We start from the raw sequence: 27,227 nt of genomic DNA, 5'->3' as shown, positions 1-27,227 counted from the left end.
GTGTTTTTCTTAGATGATAAGCTTCACATTTCTGCCTTTAACCCACCGGCGGACCCATGAGAAAAACAAATTGTCAAAATATTAATAACTACAGTCTTGACCGACACAAAATAGGTGTAGTTTGAAAGCTTAGAAGGTCTATTTTCCAGTGCATGTAGGCATTAGGATCAAAACCGAACAAATGCTTTGAAATTTACAGACAAATCAGAAGTGTTCTGTTTTGATCATTTAAAAAAAAGAGAGAAAAAAAAAAAAAGAATTGCACTGTACAAATTATTGCAATCAGTAAACACCTACAACCAGCATATGGTTTTACTCACAGACAAAAATATAGTGAGTAATAGCTAAGTATATGTCTTTGACATTTACGTTTCATGTGAACATGTGTTGCTTATATGCCACGTTTTCACTTATATCTTGACTAAAAATAAACAGAACATAAAATATCAAATAACAATTTAGAGAAGGTGATTATCTTTCAAATGAGACCACACACAAGGTTATCGAATGCATAGATCATTAGATAATCCACATGAAGCACAATGTTACATATGGCCACCAGGAGATGGCGCCAAGTAAATGACACAGACTCAGTGACGCAGACTTATTGAGTCAGAAGGCACTCATCCTGTAAAATATAATTTATAAAGATTTCTGCATTATTTGTTTGGAGACATTTTTGGACACTAGGATAAATAATTTTTGTTATGCTATAACTTTTGATTGCTTTGCCATATCAACACAAAATTTACATTTGACATGATTGGGAACAAAACAAAAGCAGTTTTTCGGAGCCAACTTATTACACCCAGAGACATGTAATGTCAAATCAAAAAAATACATTTTTGGCTCAAATTTTTTTTTAAGAGTGTGTGTTTTTTTTTTTTTTTTTTTTTTTTTTCAGCAGATTCTTAGGCTGAGAGTCTCAGAATATATTATAATCTATATCATAAAAAGTTTTCTTTACAATGATACCAAACACTTGACCCTCCATGTGTTTTGTTTTTGTTTTTTGTCGAGTTATAAGCCTTTAATTTTGGGTATACAACTGAAACAGAAAATCTTTACAAACACCCTTAGAGGTTAGGGTTAAAGGTTTAAACCTGGCCCCATTCACTTCCATAGTAAGTGCTTCACTGTAACCTCAATTTTTCTTTTTTAAAGGAAGTTTATTTTTTGTGGTAATCAACATTATGCCACAAATGCTGTCGATTGATCTTAACTTATTTATTTAATATGTGACAAAACTAGCACAGAAATTATAAGCCATTTATACAGTAGGTTGATTTCTTCGAAAAGCATTCACATTGTGGCTCTGTGGTACTATTAAAATATTGCTGTTTTAATTCAAGTTTCTTGTTTGATGCATAAATCTACACAATTTTGTGAGGTTTATGCTTAAAAAATAAAAAAAACACTATTTGCCAATGGGCTAAGAAAAATAAGCTTGATTCAAGATATACAGTATTCTCTGAAAACTAGTTGTAGTATCTTATGCAATTTTGCCTCTCAACAACATGTATCTTGTTTTAAGAATATTTAGATATTTTTACTGGAATAAAAGAAAAAATACTGATCAAGAAAGCGATTTTTGCTGTGTCCTCCTTGACACTATACTTCACACTATCTCTTGACTATTTCATATGTCTGTTCTTTGTGAGAGAAGTTTCAAATACAATGCTTTTCATTCACATTCTTTCAGGCACACACCGCCATTCCACTCGACCCTGGATACATGCCTGATGGTGAGTTGACAGCACAACATCCCCATATTTTCTCACCCTGTTGGAAACAAGGACTATCCTTCTGCTATAATATGCAACACAGCGGCATATTGCCTGTTTATTCCAGCACATCTCTCTGCATTAGAGATTAAAGCATTAAAATAAAATGATAAATGAGTTATTGCGCCTGTATGTGTGTAAGAGAGTGATCAAAGACAGAAAGATAAAGAGAGGGGGTGATGGAAGTTACAGCGGTTTGATTGCATACTTGTCGTCCATTCCCCGGGGTGACAGAATGCTGTTCATCAGAGGGCGATCATTGAGTCATCAATGGGCCAATGTCACCATGATGTCTGTCAACACACGTTGCCATGTTGCCAACAGCATTCACCCATATCTGTTTATCCAATCTGTGTACATGCACACAAATAATTACACAGAGAACCAGCATAAAAAAAACAACACAGTAAGGCCGGTTTAACCTGCATGCTCAGTTTATGCAATAATTGTTGTGGTGGTGGCATAGTGGGCTAAAGCACATAACTGGTAATCAGAAGGTTGTTGGTTCAATCCCCACAGCCACCACCATTGTGTCCTTGAGCAAGGCACTTAACTCCAGGTTGCTCCAGGGGGATTGTCCCTGTAATAAGGGCAGTGTAAGTTGCTTTGGATAAAAGCATATGCATAAATGTAAAAATATCTGAACCATCTCCCTTAGTTTGTAAAAAATAAAAAAATTAAAATGCGTTGGCAAAATAGCTCTAACAGTAGAAGTCTATGGGGAAAGCAAACGTACAATGATTCCATTGTAAGAGTATAACTGTCAATGCATGTGTATGTTTGTTTTTCAATCGATCTTGCATTTAACACAGAATATTCCTTTGGGTTTTCATCCACATATTTTTATGCAAATTTTGGGATAACCAAGATGCAAAAAATGCTTATAAAAATATATACAGTACATGCTTGCTTAAGGTAGATAATTTTTTATTCGATAAAAAGAGAATTGCGTAAACTACGACAGAAACACATTGACCAAATATATTCTTATAGAATTTATATAGTAATATAGATTTAAAAAAGTCATGTGACTTTGCCTCACTCAGTTCGCTCAGAGAATATCTTCAGTATCATCGCATAGCATCTTAAATGTTGTTTTGGTTATTCTAAAATGCTGGACACAGTTTATCAAAATGATTGGCTACTATTACCGCTCAGAGAGTTTTATCCATATGCTCTAAACCAAGTAATCCATTACATTTAATAAAAGAGTCAGTGTCTTTTCAATTCCATTTTCATTTCTATTTTGTGGCCATTTCCTGCAAAGAAGCAACAGTTTTGTTCTCTTTAACACTTGGGATGGAAACACTGATTTTTTTTTGCAAAGTGTTTTTGCGATATTCCAATTTTGAGTTTTTGGTTATCGGTGCTATTTTAAAGGTGCTCTCAGTAACTTTCACTCAGTAACTGAGTGAAAGTGTCCAATAACATGGCAGTTACTGAGATAAAGCTAGTAGTATTCTGCTAGTCATGTGATCCTAACATGGCAGCCCCTATGTGCGGACCCCCTCCATGTAGAATAAAAGTACTTTTATAAGGTTACTAATATGACTGGAGTCTTCATCTCATGTAAATAGTCATGATTTTTTTATTTTTTATGTATGTTTCAAAATTACAATTCATTTCTGTTGAAGTTGAACTTTTTATATGAGGAATAAATTACTGAGTGCACCTTTAACAATGTAACAATTGCAATGTGTGAATGCATAAAGATGTGGCCTTAAAAACTTGTAAAAAAGGGAAACATATCCTGCAATTTCATGCTGTATCACTCATGGTCAGGTGGCGCAGGAGAGACAGTTTCTAAAAATCATTTCAGAAAATAATTAACACTTATTCCATAGACTGTAACATCAAAAATATAACAAGAAAAAATAGAACAAAATAACTGATCAAATAACAAAATGAAGAACAAAATTAAGAAACAAAGATATAGATAAAAGCTATTTGTGAGTACGGTGGTATGAAAACAGCTAATGATTTCCAAAGGTCTCTAGATCGAAATCCCACAAATTATGTTTTTTTTTTTTTAGGAAACCAAGTAAATTTTATGTTTTCATCATCCCTCATATTTTTGTCCCTAGAGTCAAGAGAGACCGGGTGCAACCCCTTGACATATTCAGCACCCATCTCGTGACAGCCGGTGTTGCGCCAAAATCCGACTGTCCGCCAGATTCTAATCTCCACTACCTGACTGGCCTAAAGCCCACCCTACACCCATCCCCAGCCCTAACCTCATTGTCCCTACCCCTAAAGCTCATCCTTAAACTTACCCCTAAACATAAGGATACTAGGGAGTAAAAATTCAGCACTAAACCGGCGACTGCCCATGTGGAAGATGTAAATATAATGTACGTTTTAACTGTGCATTATAAAAAAACAAGATATCTGATAATTCTGTCTTATGATGAAAATTTTATAGATCATATTCTCATAATTTAAAGCACATCAAAAATTCAATAAGACACAAGATGGAACGGTGCTTACAAATTTTTTAAGTAAATGAGAATTACTTTACAAAAATGAACTAAGTGACTTTTTCAGCAATTACATCAGAAACTACAGCACCATCTTTGCCACAGAGCAATGGCTTTAAAAAAAAAAAAAGGGGTAAAGTCAGTCGTTTGGTACAGAGAAGTTCGTTAAGCCGATCTCTTATCTTCTAGATACGGGGTGTAAGGTTATGGAATTTCCGGCGAACCATTTCTGATATTGTTTGCCGCAGGTTGTTAGGTAGTGCATTTTTCCCACTAGACCCATCAAAGTTGACAGAACCTACCCAGTCCTGATAAACATTATGTGGTATTAGACTTTTAAACAAAAGTACAGCATGGCATTCTGGCCTTGGTGTCCCGTCCGGTCCCGCTGAATCTAGGTGTCGTTTTTTCTGTTTCTCCAGGGACACTTGATTTAAACACATCAGGCAGAATCACTCCCTGGCAAACATGATGCAGGGAACTTGACGAAGTGTCTCCTGACAGAGTTCCTGTTAGTCTCAAACAGAAAGGAACTGAAATACTCAAGATGCAGCATTATTTCAGCGCTCATGGCGCCTTCTTAAACTAGATGGTGGGTTGTTAGTGAATAAGATGCAGATTTTTGTTCTGAAATACCATGTGCAAAAACAGTTTAGTGAATTCACCAGATTAAATTTTATATTATATTTCTATAAAAGACACATGAAACTGTAAGCAAGTGTCTCAAAACAAAGAAGAAAAAAAATGAAGACATTTAATCATTTTACAGTGTAAAACATTTTATTGCGACATTACACCAGCATTCAATTCAGAGGCCTGTAATCAGAATTTTTTTTTTTATTTTTTTTTTTTTTTTAAGGAAAAAGCACCTTCTTGGGCTAATATGCCAAACTAAAATGCATACCTGTCACAAGTATAGAGTAGAAAAAAAGAAGAAAAAAAAACAGGCCTGGTATCAAACTTTGTACTTACTGTACATCAACATGAAGATTGGTCTTGATCTATTTAAAACAGTAAACCTAAAACTGAAAAGGAGTACTTGTATGTATTGTACAATGTTAGAACAACATTAAATTAAATTACAATATTACATCAGCAGCAATTTTGAGCATTTAGATACATTTACTATTGAGAGTCCTACTCAATTTCTTATTTAATTTTTGCAGTTTTTAAAGAAAAACAAAAACAAAAAAAGCCATGTTTCTGGGCTTAAATGGCAAACTAAAACCCATATGCCCACCTGTCATTAATGGGACTACAAAGAAACAGTAATACAGGTACTACAGGAGGACATGATATTTTACACAGTAAACTCGAGTCGGAAACAGTAATTTTTTTTTTTTTTTTTTTTTTTGCAGTCCACTATATTCTGTGTTCACTAAGCACATTTATCACATTCAATGATTTGGCATCAGTGAAAAATAGAATAAGGGATAAACCCACAAATTTCAAATTTGTCTTAAGTGAAAGTTAAGACCAGAGACATGAATATCATACAGCATATTAGCATTCTGAGAATTCAGTTAGACCACATTGAAATGAACTACCTTCTACTTGTACACATTTAAAGTCTGTGAAAAATCTGAATTGTAAAAATAGAATGGAGGCACGTATGCAAGAAAACCAATGCCTTTTAAGCAAGTAATTTGCTCTTTAAAGTGTGCACCTTGGAAGACAGATTCCCTGCATCCAGCTCCAAAAAGACCTTCTGAAAAACTTCAAAGGTATATTTAAGTTCTTTAGGGTAGCTCAGGTTTAAAGCATAAATGAGTCCCATTAGGAAAGCACATGCTTGGGGTACATCGGAAACACCAGTAAGCACCTCTGATCCTTCAAAGACTATCCCCACTGTGGGACTGTTGTCATCAGTGACTCTGCTGATGACAAAAATCTTGAGGATCAGGGAAGTGAGGTCATCATCATACAGATCCTGTGGAGTCAAAACAGTGTAAGAAGATCCAACACAAAATGTAATAGTTTTCAACAAAGATATCAACAAAGAAGTTTCCATAGCACTCCTAGCCTGCTTACAAAAGCTGTTGCATGAAATTGAGGTATGTATTGAAATATTCTTCATCCATGACATTACTGGGTTATACACTGCCTGGCCAAAAAAAAAAAGTTGCATATGCTAATATTTAGTTGGACCGCCTTTAGCTTTGATTACGGCGCACATTCGCCGTGGCATTATTTCGACAACCTTATGCAACGTCACAACATTTATTTCCATCCAGAGTTGACTAATTTTTGGCCGAGATCTTGACTTGATGATGGGAGAGTCGAACCACTCAGTAAAGTCTTCTCCAGCACATCCCAGAGACTTTCAATGGGGTTAAGGTCAGGACTCTGTGGTGGCCAATTCATATGTGAAAATGATTCCTCATGCTCTCTGAACCACTCTTTCACAATTTGAGCCCGATGAATCTTGGCATTGTCGTCCTGGAATATGCCCGTGCCATCAGGGAAGAAAAAATCCATTGATGGGATAACCTGGTCATTCAGTACATTCAGGTAGTCAGCTGACTTCATTTTACTGCCGCATAACATTGCTGAGCCTAGACCTGACCAATTGAAGCAACCCCAGATCATAACACGGCCTCCAGAGGCTTGTACAGTGGGCACTATGCATGACGGGTGCATCGCTTCATGTGCTTCCATTCTTACCCTGATGTGCCCATCGCTTTGGAATAGGGTAAATCTGGACTCATCAGACCACATGACCTTTTTGATGCATACCACTAAGTTGCCCCTTCTGAAACACAGTAACATCTTTTCCACGACCACGGGATACGTCTTCCGACATGATTGTTTAAGAAATGAGAAGCTACACACTGCATCAGTTAAGGTTAAAAGAATTGTTGCCAGCTGAAACATTTTAATCACTGCAATAATGATCCAATCATAGGCTCTAAAGTATCTGCTTATTTAAATCCAAACGGCGACTTCTTTTTTTTTTTGGCAAGGCAGTGTATATAATCCACACGCCCAGTAAAGTAGTCCTACTTTAAGACCACTAGGGCTGGGAATCATCACAGACCTTTCCATTTTATGACGATATTTAGTTTTGTAAGTATTGAGATCAAGTGTTGTGATTTGATGTTGCGATATACACTCACGGAGCACTTTATTAGGAACACCTTTACACCTGCTTATTCATGGGATTATCTAATCAGCCAATTGTGTGGCAGCAGTGCAATGCATAAAATCATGCAGATACGGGTCAGGAGCTTCAGTTAATGTTCACATCAATCATCAGAATGGAGAAAATAATGTGATCTCGGTGATTTCGACCGTGGCATGATTGTTGGTGCCAGACAGGCTGGTTTGAGTATTTCTGTTACTTCTGATCTCCTGGGAGGTTACAGTGAGGCACTTACAATGGAAGTTAATGTGGCCAATTTTTGGAGGGTTTAAAAGGCAGAAATATGAAGCTTATAATTTTATAAAAGCATAAATGTGGCAATACTTTTGAAAGAGTATTTTAATGTTTACAGATTGGCCCCATTCACTTCCACTGTACTGTAACAAGGATTTTTGCTTCTTTTAAAGAAAAGGAGGGGCAAGTCAACATTAATGTTTGTGATAATAAATATTATGCCACAAATACTGTCGATTGAGCTTAACTTGTATTGAACCCAGAATATTCCTTTAAACATTAATATAATGAATTTGGGAAAAGGAAGTGAAAGGTAAACGTAGTGAGATTTACAAAAATAAAAAAAAAGACACTGGCAACACTTACACAGGGAAAACACATCTACACAGTTTTACCTTGTGCTCCATTATCAGGTTTTCCACTTTCTCGCCAAGGTATGTGATGAGGCTACTGATAACAACATGCCGCCTTCTATCAATGGTGTTGCTCTATCAAAAGATCAAATTTGTTGTATATTACTTACAAATTGTACTTTGATATACAACATACAAAAATGTTACTTCATACTGTCATACAATGATCACACACCGTATAGAGCAAATCCATGGCCTTGCTGATTTTCCCTCCTGCAGCACCACCCTTTTTTTTGAACATATTGAGCAGCTTTGGGGTGTAGAAGTCTAATTTCTGCATGAATGTTGATTGCAGTCGGATTGTAGTAATCCTTTGAAATTCTTCTTCAATCTAAAATGAAACCCAAACAGAAATGGGTATATGTGGCAAAGACATCTTTCCATTAAATCATCACACTTTAAAACAGAATAAACATACCTGTGAGGGCTGAAACAAAGCAGGCCATCGTGTTTTAATATCAATCACAGGAAGGCTTTGTAGAATAATCTCTTTTCTGCGGTAAGAGAAGGTCTTTTGCATTTTCTGACAGACAGTTTGGTTGTTGTCCCTCTTCTTAACCTCATACAGTAGCTCCACACGCTCCTTTTCCAGGGTCTCATCAGTTTCACCAAGTGGATGTGGTGGTAGGTAATTTACCTCTGCCTTCTTTGGTTTTTTAATGTTCTTGGCTGGAGTTCTCTCATCTATGGCTTTTCTCTTAATGCTGTTCGCATCAAGTTCGGGGCAACCTATGGACCTGATCTTAGCTCTGTAATTGCCCATCTTGTACTTAAGTCTGGTATTCCATCCATATAAGCCATTAAAGGATCCAGGCTCCCTAAGGCATGGGTGCTTTTGAATCAAGGCTTCGACAACCTGCTCCCTTTGAGCACTGGAAGGGTATGCGGTGTACTCAAAAATGCTTTCAGCAAGTTTTTCTAGAATGTCAGATTTGACACTTGGATTGATGAGAAAGCTTCCATCTTTTGTGTATGCCTCATTGCCAGCTTTAAGAATGAGCTCTGTGTCATATGCAAAGGAAGGTATCTCAAATTGAGTTGGCCAAGGATGGGAACGTAGGGAAGAACTAGAAGTACTCTCAGGTGAGAATAAGCCGACTGCGTCTCGGTATCCCGATGAGCTGGTGTCTTCATTTGGCATAGTGGAGTAATGGTAACTTTCCTGGCCAATGGAACTGAAGCACTCCTGAAGAGTCAATGTCATTACAGGCTGTGGTTCTATGAAAACAACTTTGATTGTATCATTGTCTTTGATTTCATCTGTGGCCATCAAAGTAAAAAATTGACCCTCAAAATCAGAGTCCAAGTAGTGTAGGCAGAAATCCCTGTCAAGCATGAATGTTTCCTGTATCCGCAATTTCAGTTCAGGTACAGTTCGAGGGATTCCACTTGGCAAGACAAGCTTGCGGATTTTACCATCCATTATTACCCGTAGCCTGGCAGACATCTTGACTGGTATCCTATAATAAGAATAATACAATCGTTAGTTAGCACTACAGGCATATATACACTAAAGTCAATCATCTATTATCTAGGCAGTACAAAACCTTGGTCTAGTGCAGTAGTTCTCAATTCTGGTCTTGGAGAACAACAGCACAACAGATTTTGGATGTCCCGCATGCGTTACAAACCTGATTTAAATCATTAGCTCAATAGCAGAGAGCTCCATTAATTGGACTGTATTAGATAAGGGAGACATACAAAATGTGCTGTCCCTCCCCAGGATCATAAGTGAGGAACCACTGGTTACCAAACAGCTTGTCAATGAATATTAGAATACCTGTTGTGTTAGAACAATGTAATGCTTAGGGTTACCATCTTTTTAATCCCAACACTGTATGCTGTTAGAGGAGAAGTATCTGTCAAGTACTAGAATCTTCTCTTTGGTATCCAGTCAAAAACCTGTTATGTGCTCGATGTACCATGCATTTAAACGCTTCACAATGAAAGCAGATTTGCTATGTATAAAGATCATCAGTCTTATTTAGACAAATTCGGGTAGTCCACCAGTGGATTCATAGGGTAAGATCATTCCAATAGACCAGGAAAGGGCAACTGGCAGCCCGTGGGCCGTATGTGGCCATCTGTATCATTGAATAAGGCCCGTCAGACAAGACTGCGGACTGATTTTATTTCTTTGAAAAAGGGATTATGTAAAGATTGCATTCAGTTTGTTATTACAGCTATTGACCAGAAGAGGTCGCTTGTTCCTAGAGATCACTCTAGGATTCTAGCATGCATCAACTTACACTTGCTCATCATTTATAAGGTAAATTGAGCTAAATTTTGCCTCAGCTTGTCAGCGACATAGTGCCCGCTATTGTTAATGTACGCAGGTGGAACCCATGTCTTTTGTTTGCCTGGATCAGAAATCTGTCATTAAAGATTTCAATTTGATTCGCAAATACACCATTGATCAAGTGATCAAAGAGGCGTACCGTATGAGAGATACATACACCAGAGCTGATCTCCTCACAGATGTAAAGGGTAAAAGGCATCAAAAGTTTTTACAAAATCCGTGACAGTGCGGGAATAACCAAGACATCTAATGCTGTTTCGCTCGTGCTTGTGAAAAATGAAAAAGTTGTTATAAGAGGGAGAAACTTTCAAGGCGATTGAGATGCCTGACTGATTGTTGAAGAGTCTTGCAAATAGAGAGAATGTTCTCTGACGCACGGGACTGTTCGGTCCATGCGTGTATGTTGTGGTGCTGAAATGTTTTGTATTAATGCACTGAAATGTTATGTTCTTGTATCTAGAATTGTTATTGATGATAATATTTAGATTTTAACTAATACCTATAAGCTGTTTTATGAGGTGGGGTTGAAAATGTTGTCTGTTTATTTGTGTGTTTGTCTGTTGCAAATGTAGATAATGCAAATGAGATACATTTTCTTAAAAATTGCGATATACACTCACGGAGCTTGTCAACTGAACATGAATTTGCGGCATGTTTTAGTAAAAATGCAAGTTACAAAATAATTATATTAGTTTTTATAAATATAGTTAAATCATTTTAATATAGGTAAAGAAAATCTTTAAAAGAACACTGCATTAGTTGTGCATAGATTACCCACAATAATGAGGAAATTGAGTAAAGGGGTGAACATTGTTAGAGTGCGGATTTGTAATCTGGCCTCTTGGTAGAATGGAGAAGAAATGTTGGCCCTCGCCCCCTTCAAAGTTGCCCATCCCTGCAATAGAGTAACTTGTCCCATAATAGGACACTGTATTTGCCAAATTAACATCTCGTCTGGATAGTTATTTAAGACTGCTGTCTTTATGTCCTCTTTAATACTTCCGAGGGAACAGTAGTCAGCATGATGTCGAGAGGAGGTTTGAAAATGTCTGTGCCATAAAGATGGTAGGCAATTTTAAGCTGATGCTTAACACTAAGGGATTGTAAAATGTTGCAGAATTTGCTGGTTTGGCTGACTAAGCACTTAAAGAATCAGTGTTTCGTTTCAAAGCGCAGTGTGGTCTGGAATGTTTTATCAACTCTGGATAATGCTTAAGGTAATGGTGTTTTAGAAGGAGCATTTAATTTGGGAAAATATTCAAGAACCTACAGTATGTCTATGGTCTGATATGTTGGAATCCAGGTAAGAAATGGTCTCTTCTGTGTGACATGGGGAAACCACAAGTTTGAATATGTCCTTGAGATCCATGAGCAAATTCCATGCTGGTCCTTCTGCAGGTACCTTTCCACTAATGAGGAATGGAAGAAAACGTAGCATCCTCCAATTTCCATGAGCATTTCCCCCCATGCTCTTCTGAATGTTCAAGTTCAGTGGAACTGGCAGTGGGCAGTTTTTTTTTTTTGTCAAACCACTTGAAAGGGAATTTTCTGATTGCCTCATTCTGATTGCATAAAATACTCCTTGATGAAAACATTGAAAGATAATGCCAACTCTAGATGCACAATTCCCTCAAACAGGTCATGACGGAGATCCGGTGGATATCAAGACAAAACATGAAAATATTTTAGTTTTTCTGTCAGAGCACACTGCTTTTTCACACCAAAGCAAATGTGATGGGGCTTTCACCACATGTGTAGAGTGCTTCTTTTTCGAGACAGTTCTTGTACCTCGATATCTGCAACATGCCCCAAGCAGAATCTGCAGATATGTAATGCTGAAAAACTTTCCACAAACACACCAATGGAATGAGCCCCTAATTATCTGCTACCATGCTAAATATAGTACCTCTTCTGTTCTTCCCCAATGCAGGAACAATAGCTTTGCAGAGAATAGCCAAGTAAATGCTGGTCAGAGTAGCATGAAACGTGTTGAGAGATTTGCCAATTCCCAATGATTTTTTTTTTCGTGTTGTTCCAAGTGAACTACAAACTTTAAAGTCATCAACATAGAGAAGAAGAGACAGTGCAACTCAAACACTCTGTAACAGGATAAAGATGGGCAAGGAGGGGGCAGGAACCGGCTGAACAGTCAACAAAGTTTTAATGCAAAACTCCACTCCACATGCAGCGCGGCCACTTGCGTCTCTCTCTCTCTCTCTCGAACTGGCGCCTCCGGCTTCCCTTTATCTCGCTCTCCCGCTGATCAGCTGATTCAGTGCCAGCTGTGCACCATCCCGGCCCAGCCACGCCTTCCTCCTTGTTACACTCTCATTCTCTTTTAAATGGGTTTCATCATAAAACAATGAGAGGACAGACTGACAACTCGCCTAAAAAGAGTAATAAAGTTTCTCCAGAATATCCTTCTTGCTTAATATCTGTAGCAATGATGGAAAAATAGGACCATACTGATATTTTCTTCCAGCCTTCTCATCAAGTATATATTCAACAGGCTCAACAAGGACATTCTTTTCAGTGGTCCACTGGATTTTAAGGAGGAGCTAATTAGGTTTGATTCACAGATCTATTTCTTTTCTCCCAATTTGGAATGCCCAATTCCCACTACTTAGTAGGTCCTCGTGGTGGCACAGTTACTCACCTAAATCCGGTTGGCGGAGGACAAGTCTCAGTTGCTTCAATCCATGCATCTTATCACGTGGCTTGTTGTGCATGACACCGCGGAGACTCCGCATGTGGAGGCTCATGCTACTCTCCACGATCCTCGCACAACTTTCCACACGCCCCATTGAGAGTGAGAACCACTAATCGCGACCACGAGGAGGTTACCCCATGTGACTCTACCCTCCCTAGCAACCGTGCCAATTTGATTGCTTAGGAGACCTGGCTGGAGTCACTCAGCACACCCTGGATTTGAACTCACGACTTCAGGGGTGGTGGTCAGCGTCAATACTCGCTGAGCTACCCAGGCCCCCAGATCTATTTAAACAAATCTGAAACTATATTGAATCATCAATAGTACAATTGTGCTTCTTCAAACAGGAATTCACAGTGGCCAAAATAATTGGGCCTGAGACAGATGATGAAATTTATTGTAGTTCCTCTACTAGTTCTACAATCTAATTTTAACAGAAGACATGCTATTTTTATTATAATTGTAGCTTCCAATTTTTCGAAATTCATTTTCGAAAAAAGACTTTCAAAATTGTCATCTTCTGTGACATCTTGTCATTATCTTCTGTGACTTTCCACTTTGTTACTTGAATTGGTGCTATTTTAGTTCATTTATATCTTTTTACTGTAGAAAGGTTTGTTTGGAAAATGTTAATAAAGCATTATTACATATTGTTTTGTGTTCTTTCCTAGGAAGGAAAGAAATGCATTTTGGCAGTAAAAGTAGTATATATAGAGTAAAATTTCAGCACTTTCAAAATTGCGATTAACTATTAAATATTATACAATTGGGGGCCTGGGTAGCTCAGTGGTAAAAGACGCTGTCTACCACCCCTGGAGTTCGCTAGTTCGAATCCCAGGGCGTGCTGAGTGACTCCAGCCAGGTCTCCTAAGCAACCAACCTGGCCCGGTTGCTAGGGAGAGTAGAGTCACATGGGGTAACCTCCTCGTGGTCGCTATAATGTGGTTCGTTCTCAGTGGGGCGTGTGGTGAGTTGAGCATGGATGCCGCGATGGATGGTGTGAAGCCTCCACACATGCTATGTCTCCATGGCAACGCGCTCAACAAGCCACGTGATAAGATGCACAGGTTGAAGGTCTCAGACGCGGAGGCAGCTGGGATTCATCCTCCACCACCTGGATTGAAGCGAATCACTACACGACCACGAGGACTTAAAAGCGCATTGGGTGAAAAAGGGGAAAAATCCCCCCCAAAAAACAAATAAATGTAAAAAATTATGCAATTAAACGTGACTGACTATTAAAAATTATGCAATTAGTCGCAATCAAAAATTTTAATTGACTGACAGCACTAATTTAAAGAAACTCTTCATACTATTTTAACAGATAATCCAAGAAAAAAAAGAGGTAGATGACCATACCTTTACAGTATAACCATGCAGTAACTAAGTCAGTCAGCAAATGCCATGGGCTGGATATCCCTGCCAAAAGTTTTTGGGAAAGAAATAAGTTACAACCTATATCATTTAGAGCTCAATATCATGATTAATACCTTCAGATAAAATGGGTACACACAACCATACACTGATTAAGGAACGCATCGAGCATATAATTAATAATTAAAGCAACTTCTACTAAATTAATTCAGAACTGTATAACTCACAGACTGAATCCTTTTGAAATAAAGTTCAAACAAAGTATATTACTTACAGAATCAATAATTCTGTAAAGTGTACATTATTTTCAGAAAGAAAAGCATGGAGGGAAATCACTGACTAGCCATTTTTAGCTAATCTAATCTAAAAGCAAAACAAGGCTAATTTATGTAAGTAATATAAGTGTAATTATATAAATCAGCTAATAAAACAAACATTTTGCTTCACTATGACATATATAGCGACATTTAAGAATTCTAATGTCAATTTGCTCATAACAAATTTGATTCGTACCTTTTCATTGTCACTGGCTTCTCTGTAACTTGGGAAGAATTTAGTCCTGGCACCAGTAAAGCTCTTTTTTTTTTTCTTTTTTTTTTTTTTTACCGAAAAGGGTTAGGGTGGGTTAGGTCAGTCATGTACGAAAACTGTCTTGAGAACATTTGAAAAACTGCACAAAGATGTCAAACTCCTTAAAATTACAGCATCAAAATGCAGCCATAATCACATGTTCCTCAAACTCCAACACAGAAATGTGCTTCCCGCAAATTGCATAAACCTAATCCAACTCTTTTAAGTAAATGTAACAAACATTATTTGAGAAATGTGCATACCTTTAAGGCCTTGTCTAGATTACTCAAGATATGTTTAATATGTAATTGTAAAAAGTGTTATTATGACTAATGAATATTAAGGTACTCAAAATATCAAAAGTAAATTAACAAACATAGATTTATTTGTTAAATTATTTTCACACATTTTTACCACGTTTTGTGGTAAAAGCACAACCCCAATGAAACATTTTTATCATTGTACTTTTACACAGTTCTCTATGAGTCTATTGCACATTGTTAACTTGACATTAAACCACCAGTTTTTCTCATCTTTAGGAGAAGTCCCAATGCTAGAAATTACACTGCCCTTTTAGAGACTGAAATAAGGGACATATAATACTTTAAAACTTTAAAGAAATCCATGAAACAAGAGTAACTATGCCATGGCTGTGTATGGAAATTCTTATTTGCAGAGCTGACAAGAGAATACAACACATTTGAGATGGACTACACACCCGAGCCTGATTACTGCCTGCCCTGTTCAATCAAATCATCACTTAAATATAACTTTTTTAGCAGCATGAAGTTGGCTAAAAGGTCTTACCCAGTAGGACACTATGCCAAGGTTGAAAGAAATTCCAGAAGAGATGAGGAAGAAGGTGATTGAAATACATCAGTCTGGGAAAGGTTACAAAGCTATTTCAAAGGCTGTGGGACTCCAAATGAACCACACTGAGAGCCAGTATCTCCAAATTGAGAAAACGAAGTTGGCACAGTAGCAAACCTTCCCAGAAGTGGGTGACCATCCAAAATTTCTCCTAGAGCACAGCGATGACTCATCCAGGAAGTCGCAAAAGAGCCAAGGACAATGTACAAGGAACTGCAGGCCTCTCTCATCTCAATAATGGTCACTGTTCATGACTCCACTATAGGAAAGACACTGGGCAAAAATGCCATCCATCGAAGGATGGCAAGGCAAAAACCACTGCTTATCCAGAAGAACATTAAGGCTCATCTGAATTTTGCCAAAGCACACCTCGATTATCCTAAAAACTTTTAAGAAAAAATTTCTGTGGACTGAGGAGTTGAAAGTGGAACTGTCTGGAAGACAGGGGTCTCGTTACATCTGGCGTAAAGCAAACACAGAATTCCACAAAACAGAACATCATACCTACGGTCAAGCATGGTGGTGCTAGTGTGATGCTCTGGTAATGCTTTGCTGCTTTAAGGCAAGGGTGACTTTCAATAAATGAGGGAAACATGAATTCTGCTCTTTACCAGTACTCCTCCTGAAGGAGAACATCTGGTCATCAGTCCGTGAATAGAAGCTCAACTGCAACTGGATTATGAAGCAAGACAATGATCCAAAGTATAAGAGAAAGTCCACCTCTGAAAGGCTCGAAAGAAACAAAATTAAAGTTTTGGAGTGGCCTAGTCAAAGTCCTGACTTGAACCCCATTGAGATGCTGTGGCAGGACGTTAAATGGGCAGTTCAGTGCACGAAAACCCTCCAATGTGGCTGAACTAAAGCAGTTCTGCATAGAAGAGTGGGCCAAAATTCTGCGACAGTAACGTGAAAGTCTGATGTCTAGTTATCAGAAGTGTTTGGTTGCAGTTGTTGCTTTTAAAGGTGGCAATTACTTTTTCACATGGGTGATGTAGGTGTAGGATAATTTTAATTATTGAAGCGAAAAAGTTATCTTTTAAAAACTGTATTTTGTATTTACACAGGTTGCCTTTGTTTTGTTATATTTTAAAGATTTGAAAATGTATTATGAAATATAAAAAAATATATATATATTAAAAAAAAATAATAATAATAATAATAATAATAATAATATACAACACATACATACACACCAATCAGCCACCTGCCTAATATTGTGTAGGTCCCCCTCATGCTGCCAAAACAGTGCAAACCTGCATCTCAGAATAGTATTCTTAGATGATATTCTTCTCACCACAATTGTACAGAGCGGTTATCTGAGTTACTGTAGACTTTGTCAGTTCGAACCAGTCTGGCCATTCTCTGTTGACCTCTCTCATTAACAAGGCATTTCCATCCACAGAACTGCCGCTCACTGGATGTTTTTGGTTTTTGGCATCATTCTGAGTAAATTCTAGAGACTGTTGTGTGAGAAAATCCCAGGAGATCAGCAGTTACAGAAATACTCAAACCAGCCCATCTGGCACCAACAATCATCCATGCAATTATCTAATCAGCCAATCGTGTGGCAGCAGTGCAGTGCATAAAATAATGTATATACGGGTCAGGAGCTTCAGTTAATGTTCACATCAACCATCAGAACGGGGGAAAAAATGTGATCTCAGTGATTTGGACCGTGGCATGATTGATGGTGCAAGATGGGCTGGTTTGAATATTTCTGTAACTGCTGATCTCCTGGAATTTTCATGCACAACAGTCTCTAGAATTTACTCAGAATGGTCTTGTTTATGAGCGAGGTCAACAGAGAATGGCCAGACTGGTTTGAACTGACAAAGTCTAAGGTAACTCAGATAACCGCTCTGTAGTGGTGAGAAGAATATCATCTTAGAATACTATTCTGAGATGCGGGTTGGTGCAGTTTTGGCGGCACGAGGGGGACCTACACAATATTAGGCAGGTAGTTTTAATGTTGTGGCTGATCGGTGTATATATACACAGTACTTTGCAAAAGTCTTAGGCACATTAGATGTTTCACAAAAACATTTGTCTTAAGATGGTTATTTATATCTTCAGCTTTAGTGTGTCAATAGGAAAAATACATTTTAGACTCCCAAACATTACTTTTGCAAATAGAAAAGATTAGAATAGAAGAATAGGGTGCTCATCAAGGGATGGCATTGCCCCCACAAAGCCCCCCACTGAACATTGAGTCAGTCTGGGATTACATGAAGAGACTGAGCAATTGAGACAGCCTAAATAGTATTTAAAAAGGCATTATTCAATGACAAATGGGTTGCGTGGATCTCGTCTTTCAACACATTACATGCAACGAGTCAAACCAAACTTTAACTCTCAACACGCAGTGAAGGATCTCAGTGCTGAACTTCTTTACCACTAAACTACTCAATCACTGGTGAGTGAAATCAAAGCAATTACCAGCCAGGTGCTATAATCACGGACACTTAGTCGCATTGCTTGAAATCAGGTCGCGTATGCGAGTGACTTACTTACATTGTAGTGAGTATAAGACAGATCTTGGGATTTGTTCAGTTTTTAAATTTTTCAAATGAAGATCATGATGCATCAGAAAATCAGTATTTTTACCCGCCCCTACAACAATGGCAGGCAAAGGATTTGTGCTGTCTACACAAGCTAGTAGCAGCACACTTTGACCACTGGAAAAAGTCATTATGAAATCAGAATCAGAACATACAATTCAAATCAGCACAGTTGAAGGGTTTCACAAACACTAAAGAACAGACACTACCTCGCTCTTATTTGTGACAGCTCCATCCTACTCGGTGTCAACATCTCTTGATTTCTGTTGGGCAGCTGTAAAACAATAAGATCCATCAGTTCACATTTATGGCTACAGGGGTCTTAGAAATAAAATGGTACAGATGTTACAAGTGGTGTCGAACTGTGGGAAACAGATGTACTACAACAATAATACTTTACTTTGAGAAAAGCTTTCAGATGAGAGAGTGCTTGTCAAGAATTACTCAAAGTAGATAGACTTACTTCATGCAGTTGTGACTCATGAGCAGGGGAGCCATTGTGGCTACCTTCTATTTTGATGCCGCTGCTGGATGCATCACTGTCCTCTGTATCATCCCAGCTGTATCTTGTGATGTGCTGTGCCTGATAGGCACTACCAATTTCAGGATTAGGCTCAGGTTCATTCTTAATCTGAGCAGCATGATTAATGAGGGTAAAATCTTCCATCATGTAGGTTGCAATGTCTTTGCTGACCATCTGATCATCTTCAATGTCCGTACATGCTGATAAAGATGCAGACTCATTACACACAGGCATCTGCACTCTATTCTCTTCCTGCTTTGCAAAGACCTTTAGTTTTATATGCATCTCTGTATCCTTCCCGTCATATTTAGATCTCCACTGCTCTTCTGAAAATGTCTGGGTGCATTTTGGCGCTGAAGCCTCAGAGGAGCAGGGCTGTGATTCTTAATGGGTTAAAGCAGAGAAACATTAAAAAGATGGTTGTGAACGTAAAGCAGCAAATATCATAAGGGGAAGAAGAATGAGGCAAGAAATTATCAGCAATAAATGGATAGTTCACCCAGACATGAAGATTTTTAGAAGAATATCTCAGCTCTGTAGGTCCATACAATGCAAGTGAATGGTGACCAAAACTTTGAAGCTCCAAAAAGCACATAAAGGCAGCATAGAAGTAATCCATAAGACTCCAGTGATTAATCCATGTCTTCTTAAGCGATCCAATCACTTTTGGGTGAGAACAGACCACAGTGTAACTCCTTTTTCCAATGTACATCTCGCCATTGCATGATTTTAAGCTTTGATTTCACCTTGTGCTTGACGCATGCGCAGAGCACTAGATGGCGCCGTGAAGTGTAATTGAGCTTGAAATCATGATCGCCAAGGAGACTGCAGATGTCAAGATTTATAGTAAAAAAATAAATAAATTAAGCCCCATTCACACTGTCAGCAATTCTGTCACTATCAGCGACAAGAGACCATTAATTTTCAATGAGAGCTGGCAACATCCGGCGACACGAGCGACAGCAGCCATTCGCGACAGGATGTGGTCATGTCAAGCGATGAGACAAAGTTGAGAAAAGCTCAACTTGATGCAAATGCACAGCGATATCGTGCAGCTACAGCCAATGAGAAAAGACAGTGAAGCTCACGTCATCTGTCTCTTGTGAGATAATGGAGAGGAGTGCAGGAAAGACGGAGGAGTTGTTGTTGTCATCGATTTTACTGTTCTGTAACAACTTACATGGATATAATAAAACCGTGATGCGTGGAAAACCATGTCAGAAATTGTCAGCATTCTGAGTGAGTTTGATTGATGCATTGAAAGACTGATCTTTGTGTTGATATAATGCGTTGAGTATTGATGCAGTTTAAAAAAATGTCCTGTCCAGAATGCTCATTTTTAAACAGATTTTTTATCAAATGGATAATGTACCAGAAATTGTCGACATTGTTAGTGAGTTTAATGCATACATTAATAGATTGTTTGCCTTGTGCATGATAGCATGCATTGAGCACAGCTGTAGTTTATATAAAAGCACTCTCCCCTGCAGAATGTTCATTATTAGAGGCAAAACAAATGATTCCTTATCAAATAAGAATGATATGTTTGTTTTACTGGCAATCTAGCTCATCTGTGATCAGATTTTCTGTAGCTATGGCCAGTTGTGCAGCCAACCAATAATGTTAGACCGACAGAAGTAGGAACGCCCACTAGTGACAAGAAATACAGAAACTAGCGACATCTAGCGACAAAATCGCTGACAGTGTGAACGGGGCTTCAGCCTACATTTTGGTCTGTTCTGACCTAAAACCGATTGGATCACTTCAGAAGACATGGATTAAACTACTAGAGTCTTATGGATTACTTTTATGCTGACTTTGTGCTTTTTGGAGCTTCAAAGTTCTGGCCATCATTCACTCGCATTGTGAGGACCTACAGAGCTGAAATATTCTTCCAAAAATCTTTGTGTTCAACAGAGGACAGAAAGTCATACACATCTGGGATGGCATGAGGGTGAGTAAATGATGAGAGTATTTTCATTTTTGGGTGTACTATCCCTTTAAGAACACTGGCGATACAATGGTGGTATTTTTTACTTTAATGGTATATTAGTCTACAAAAACTATGACCAAAAAATAAGGAGGTTAAATACGTATGTTCAGAAAGGGTTATAATATTACTACACTTATTATTATTATTATTATTATCATAATTATTAAGCTTTAAGTGCTAAATCTAATACTGAAATTGTCAGTAGGAAACAACACGCTGTATAGCATGTCGACTAATATTATGATTCAGTTTAAAGGGCCAAGATACAGGCTTGAAAACCCCACATTATAAAACATGAGAATTAGTCGAGTGACAGTATAAAGCTACATTGACTTGATATAAAACCAATAGGTAATATTAATATTAAATATGAATACTATATACTATTAATTGAATACGCTAGGGTAAATACATTAACGACTCTGACTATCGAGATTTCGTTATAAAGTGCATATAAAAATCCAAACATGAAAAAAATAAATAAATAAGTGTGCGCTTCGGTTGTGCGTGAATTCACTAACCAGAATGAATCTGAACTCCAGCCTCCTGCAGGCGTCTCTTCAGCAGCTCTATCTCATGTCTGGAGCGACAAATCTCATCATTATAGTCTGCAAATAGGTCTTCAACCGCCGTAAAAATTTCCTGGGCAGCCAAAGTTAACCTCTCTGTCAGAAAACCCCTTAAACCGTGCAGTTTAGACATGGTGTGTTGATAAAATGTCACTGAGCGATTCTGTTCCTCCTTTATTTGTCTGCGTTCATCTTGCTGAGCTCGATAATGATATGCGCCACCGTCTGCATTGGATGTGAGCTGCATTTACAATGGTCTCGCGCTCAGTAATTTAATGAATATGCCGTCTTGGACATGCAAACACCTAATGGCGTGATTACAGCATCATTCAAACACAATCTTTTTCTGTTACCAATGCCACTGTAGAAATTCACTGTCAGCCATGATTCATTTAATCCAGTGGCGAGGCCAGCAATCTCAAAGTGGGGGGACCTTGGTAAAACAGGGTGGACCTCTCTATTCTGTGACTACTTTCTGATTTCATTGTGAATATTATGAAGCATACCCCTTTCCACAGTCGTTATGAGTCAGTATTCGCTCTTTCACACAGCCTAATACATAGTTACACAATTACTGGAAGCAAAAACAATAATTAGTTGTTATTTAAACGATAAAAAAGTTTATTAGTAGTAATTTACCTTTTATAGGTCATAGATGTGTGATGAAAAATAAATAAAATGGCCCTTGAATAAAATTCAAAAGAATAAAATAAAAGATCAGGTGCAACAAAAATTATTAGGCTATGTTGTAACACTAGACACTTTCAGACCTCCTGTTCTGCACATGTGTATCTAATTCCCTGAAGATCGGATCTTTAGTTTAGCTGACAAACTCTCCTTTGGCTGACGTTTTGTGTTTCGTGGAGCTACTGTAATGGGGTATAAGAATAATTTTGAATAGGATGTGAAATTATAGGGCTTGTTTCTTCCCTCTGCCTCATCTGTGGCTCATTTTTAGCATATTTGTTTGAATTTCCCCGACAAGTACTATTTGATTTTGTCTTGATATTGACAATATTAAAATTTTTAGTAGACCTAATTAAAAATGACAGTTTGTAGCAGGCGCAAGTCTTTTAATAATTTGCAGAGTTTGGGATTGTTACTTTTAAAAGTAATGTTCAATTATTTTGTTGTTGATAACGAAAATAATAGACCTTTTTCACAGACTGTGTTGGCGCGTTTCCACCTTATTTAGCAGCGTAAATCTAACAAACTCTTTTATATGATAATTTTTTTTAAATACTGAGTGTAAGTTTATAACATTATGCTTTGTGTTATATTACTCTGGAATTAATAAAAAAAAAAAAAAAAAAATGAATTACCACAGCTGAGAGGGCATTTAGATTACAGATTACATTTGACATGATTCTAAACAATTTTGAAGCAATTTGGGTAAATTTAAGTGGACTATTTTAAAGTATGTTGTAAGAGCGACACTTCCTGCTGCCAGGTGGTGGCGATATAACCTTGTCCCAAAATAGTCAACCATGTGATTAGTCCCCAAGACTAAACATCAGAATCAGAATCAGCTTTATTGCCAAGTATGCATACACATACAAGGAATTTGTCTTTGTGACAGGAGCTTCCAGTGTACAACAATACAAAAACAGCAGCAAGACATAGATAATAATAAAAAATAAAACGAATTATACACACACGTACACACACACACACATACATATATACACACATACACATGGGTAGTGCAAATCTAATACAATGTGTTATGTACAGTGCAAATACAAATCTGTTATGTACAGTGCAAATGTTTGTTTTTTTCAGAGGAATGAAATGGCAGAAGAGGTTGGAAGTGTTGGATAAATATAAGAAAGACTAAACTGTGTATTGCACATAGTTATTGCTCAATGGGGCAATTTAACTGTTCATGAGATGGATAGCCTGAGGGAAAAAACTGTTCCTGTGCCTGACGGTTCTGGTGCTCAGAGCTCTGAAGCATCAGCCAGAAGGCAACAGTTAAAAAAGGTAGTGGGCAGGGTGAGTGGGGTCCAGAGTGATTTTTCCAGCCTTTTTTCTCACTTTTGAAGTGTATAGTTCTTGAAGGGGGGGCAACCAATAATCCTCTCAGCAGTCCGAACTGTCCTTTGTAGTCTTCTGATGTCTGATTTTGTAGCTGAACAAAACCAGACAGTATTGAAGTGCAGAGGACAGACTCAGTGACTGCTGAGTAAAACTGTATCAGGTTGAATTTCCTCAGCTGGCGAAGGAAGTACAACCTCTGCTGGGCCTTTTTCACAGTGGAGTCAATGTGGGTCTCCCACTTCAGGTCCTGTGAGATGGTAGTGCCCAGGAACCTGAATGACTCCACTGCTGCCACAGTGCTGTTTATAATGGTGAGGGGGGTCAGCGTTGGGGTGTTTCTCCTAAAGTCCACAGTGATCTCCACCGTTTTGAGCATGTTCAGCTCAAGGTTGTTTTGACTGCACCAGACAGCCAGCTGTTTAACCTCCCTTCTGTATGCAGACTCAATGTCATCTCGGATGAGGCCGATGACAGTGGTGTCATCTGCAAACTTCAGGAGCTTGACAGAGGGGTCCTTGGTGATGCAGTCATTGGTGTAGAGGGAGAAGAGTAGTGAGGAGAGCACACATCCCTGGGGGGCACCAGTGCTGATTGTACAGGTGCTAGAAGTGAGTTTCCCCTGTCTCACAAGCTGCTGCCTGTCCGTCAGAAAGCTGGTAATCCACTGACAGATAGACATGGGAACAGAGAGTTGGTGTAATTTATTCTGGAGTTTGGCTGGGATGATGGTGTTGAAAGCTGAACTGAAATCCACAAAAAGGATCCTTGCATATGTCCCTGGTCTGTCCAGATGTTGCAGGATATGATGCAATCCTATGTTGACTGCATCATCCACAGACATGTTTGCTCGTTAAGCAAATTGAAGGGGATCTAGAAAGGGTCCAGTGATGTCCTTCAGGTGGGCCAACACCAATCTCTCAAATGACTTCATGACCACAGACGTCAGGGCGACAGGTCTGGTTTCTTTGGGACAGGAATAATGATTGAGTGTTTGAAGCAGCATGGGACTTCCGGGCCTGAAGCCTTCCTCGTCTTTTGTTTCCGAAAGACGCAGCTCACATCATCTTCACAGATCTTAAGTGCAGGTTGAGTAGCAGGAGAGGGGAGGAGGGGGGTTGCAGGAGGTGTTGGTGTTTGTGTGAAGTGAAGGTCAGAGTGGGTGTGGGGTGTGAGATTGGGCCTTTCAAATCTGCCGTAGAACATATTCAGGTCGTCAGCCAGTTGTTGGTTCCCTACAGGGTTGGGGGTAGGAGTTCTGTAATTTGTGAGTTGTTTCATGCCACTCCACACTGATGCAGGGTTGTTAGCTGAAAACTTGTTTTTCAGCTTCTCAGAGTATCTTCTTTTAGCCACTCTGATTTCCCTGTTCAGTGTGTTCCTGGCCTGATTGTACAAGACTTTATCCCCACCCCTGTAAGCATCCTCTTTGGCCTGACGAAGCTGCCTGAGCTCTGCTGTAAACCACGGTTTGTCATTGTTGAACTTTAAATAAGTCCTAGTAGGAATGCAAATATCCTCACAGAAACTGATATATGATGTAACAGTATCTGTGAGCTCATCCAGGTCTGTGGTTGCAGCCTCAAAAACACTCCAATCCATGCAATCGAAGCAGGCTTGTAGTTCCCGCTCTGCTTCATTGGTCCATCTCTTTATAGTCCTTACTACTGGCTTGGTTGATTTTAATTTCTGCCTGTAGGTTGGAAGAAGATGAACCAGACAGTGATCAGAGAGTCCCAAAGCTGCTCTAGGGACAGAGCGATATGCATCCTTTATTGTTGTGTAACAGTGATCTAGTATGTTCCTGTCTCTGGTGGGGCATGTGATGTGCTGTTTGTATTTGGGCAGTTCACGTGTGAGATTTGCTTTGTTAAAATCCCCAAGAATAATAATAACTGAGTCCGGGTATTGTTGTTCCATGTCTGTGATTTGATCAGCCAGCTGTTGCAGTGCCGCATTCAAACACGCGTTTGGCGTGAAATACACACTCACCAGAATAAACGAGGAAAACTCCCGTGGCGAGTAGAAAGGCTTACAGTTAATAAAGAGTGCTTCCAAATTAGGACAGCACATTCTCTTTAAAGTTGTTACATCTGTACACCACCTTTCATTGATGTAAAAGCATGTTCCACTGCCTCTCGTTTTCCCTGTTAACTCCGCAATGCGATCCACTCTGAACAGCTGGAAGCCCAGCAGATGTAACGCGCTGTCCGGAATGGCTTCACTCAGCCAGGTTTCTGTGAAGCACAAGGCAGCAGAGGTTGAAAAGTCCTTGTTCGTGCATGTGAGGAGATGTAGTTCATCCGTTTTGTTAGGAAGGGAGCGGAGATTCACTAAGTGAATACTCGTCAGCGCTGTTCGAAATCCGTGCCGATGGAGTTTGTCCAGCGCACTGGCTCGTCTCCCTCGCCTGTGTCTCTTGAACAGCAGAGCTGCGCCTCCAACTAAAATGTCTAGCAAAACGTCTGAATATTCGAAAACCGGGAAAAGATTGTCTGGTACATGCTGTCGAATGTTCAGCAGTTCGTCTCTGTTAAAACTTACTGGAAAAAGACTACTAAACACAGGACAAACAAACAAAAACAACAAAAGAATTGAGGAGCTCAACACCGAGGCAGCCATCCGCGGGGCTATCATGATGATCAGCTATAAACATACAGCACATCTCAATTTTGATCTAAATCACACATTGCACACAGAAGACATGAGACACTACCCATTTTTACTTACTTTCCCATTTTTTGCCATTAATTTAATGCCTCGCCATGGCAACACCAATTGATATATAAAAAAAAATCTGTTCACAATTTAGCATCTTCAGTGGCTTGGCATAATGTTTCATAAATGTGGTGACATTCTCATGAATCCCTTAGGAAGAGTATTTAAAAGTTCAGAGACTGCAATATTAAAAAAAAAAAAAAATCCAAAATGGCCAACTTCCTTTTGGGTGGAGCTAATAACTATAATTATGAAAATTTTCAAAAGGCTTGATGAGAAATATATATGTACCAATTTTGGTGACTGTAGGTGAAAATGGGGGTGCTACAGAGGCCGTTGTAACCAACTGGCCATGGAAATGGTGTTAGGATCCATGTGCAGGGAGTTTATTAAAGTACACAAGCAAACAATCCAAATCGGCAGGCAAATAGAGGTAATTGTTAAGCAGGCGGTATAATCCAATAAACAAACAAAGCAAAGGGGTATCCAAAGGCAGTAAATCCAGGAAAACAGGCAATGGTCATAACAAGAGAACAATCAGCAATGGCAATGGAAAAACGCTTGGTAAGGCAGGATAAACTGGCAATACTTCGCAAAGTCAAAATGGATCAGCATGGTATTTTATAGTTCAAACAGGAAATCACCAAAGAAGAAACGGTACAGAGTTAGTATTCGGGAGAGGGCTCCCTCTGGTGGTTGGATGGAGGGTTAACAACCTCGGATGTTACAGCCGTTTTATATGCCCATTTTAAAGGGGGTGCTGCAGAGTCCTCCGAACTTTCAGTGCTTGGGCCCTAATTATTCCAAGCTTTTTCAAACAGATGTTCCTAAGTCAATCCTTCTGTAGGCAGCCGATGGAAGAAGCAGCATCTGGGACTGGAGCGCTTTGCGAGTGGTTTCTGATCATAACATTTCTTTTTTAGATAAAACATGAGGTTCGCTTGATTATTAAGATA

At 38.7% G+C, this 27,227-nt stretch overlaps 2 protein-coding genes across 3 annotated transcripts in view; one reads left to right on the top strand and one right to left on the bottom strand.

Moving 5' to 3' along the window:
- Positions 1–27,227, top strand: part of LOC127425036 (junction plakoglobin-like) — a 120,907-nt gene that overhangs the window by 91,079 nt on the left and 2,601 nt on the right. Inside the window, exons 14-15 of one of the 2 annotated variants that reach the window (XM_051670640.1) lie at positions 1,703–1,745; positions 4,684–5,637. In XM_051670640.1, coding sequence (XP_051526600.1) covers positions 1,703–1,745; positions 4,684–4,733 — 93 coding nt within the window. In that variant the 3' untranslated portion in view covers positions 4,734–5,637. Of the gene's footprint in view, positions 1–1,702; positions 1,746–4,683; positions 5,638–27,227 lie in introns of those variants that run through there. The other variant, XM_051670639.1, reaches the window with a different exon arrangement.
- On the bottom strand, positions 5,791–21,778 carry LOC127425035 (uncharacterized). Its single transcript, XM_051670637.1, has 7 exons — positions 21,469–21,778; positions 18,895–19,337; positions 18,641–18,705; positions 8,469–9,510; positions 8,226–8,381; positions 8,033–8,125; positions 5,791–6,191 (listed from the first exon to the last, which is right to left on the bottom strand). Exons 1-7 carry the CDS (start codon positions 21,761–21,763, stop codon positions 5,895–5,897), a joined length of 2,391 nt encoding a protein of 796 aa, XP_051526597.1. The 5' UTR covers positions 21,764–21,778; the 3' UTR covers positions 5,791–5,894.

This window comes from Myxocyprinus asiaticus, chromosome 34, assembly GCF_019703515.2.
Source record: "Myxocyprinus asiaticus isolate MX2 ecotype Aquarium Trade chromosome 34, UBuf_Myxa_2, whole genome shotgun sequence".
Classification (NCBI taxonomy): domain Eukaryota; kingdom Metazoa; phylum Chordata; class Actinopteri; order Cypriniformes; family Catostomidae; genus Myxocyprinus; species Myxocyprinus asiaticus.
This window is presented reverse-complemented; position numbering and strand designations above follow the sequence as displayed.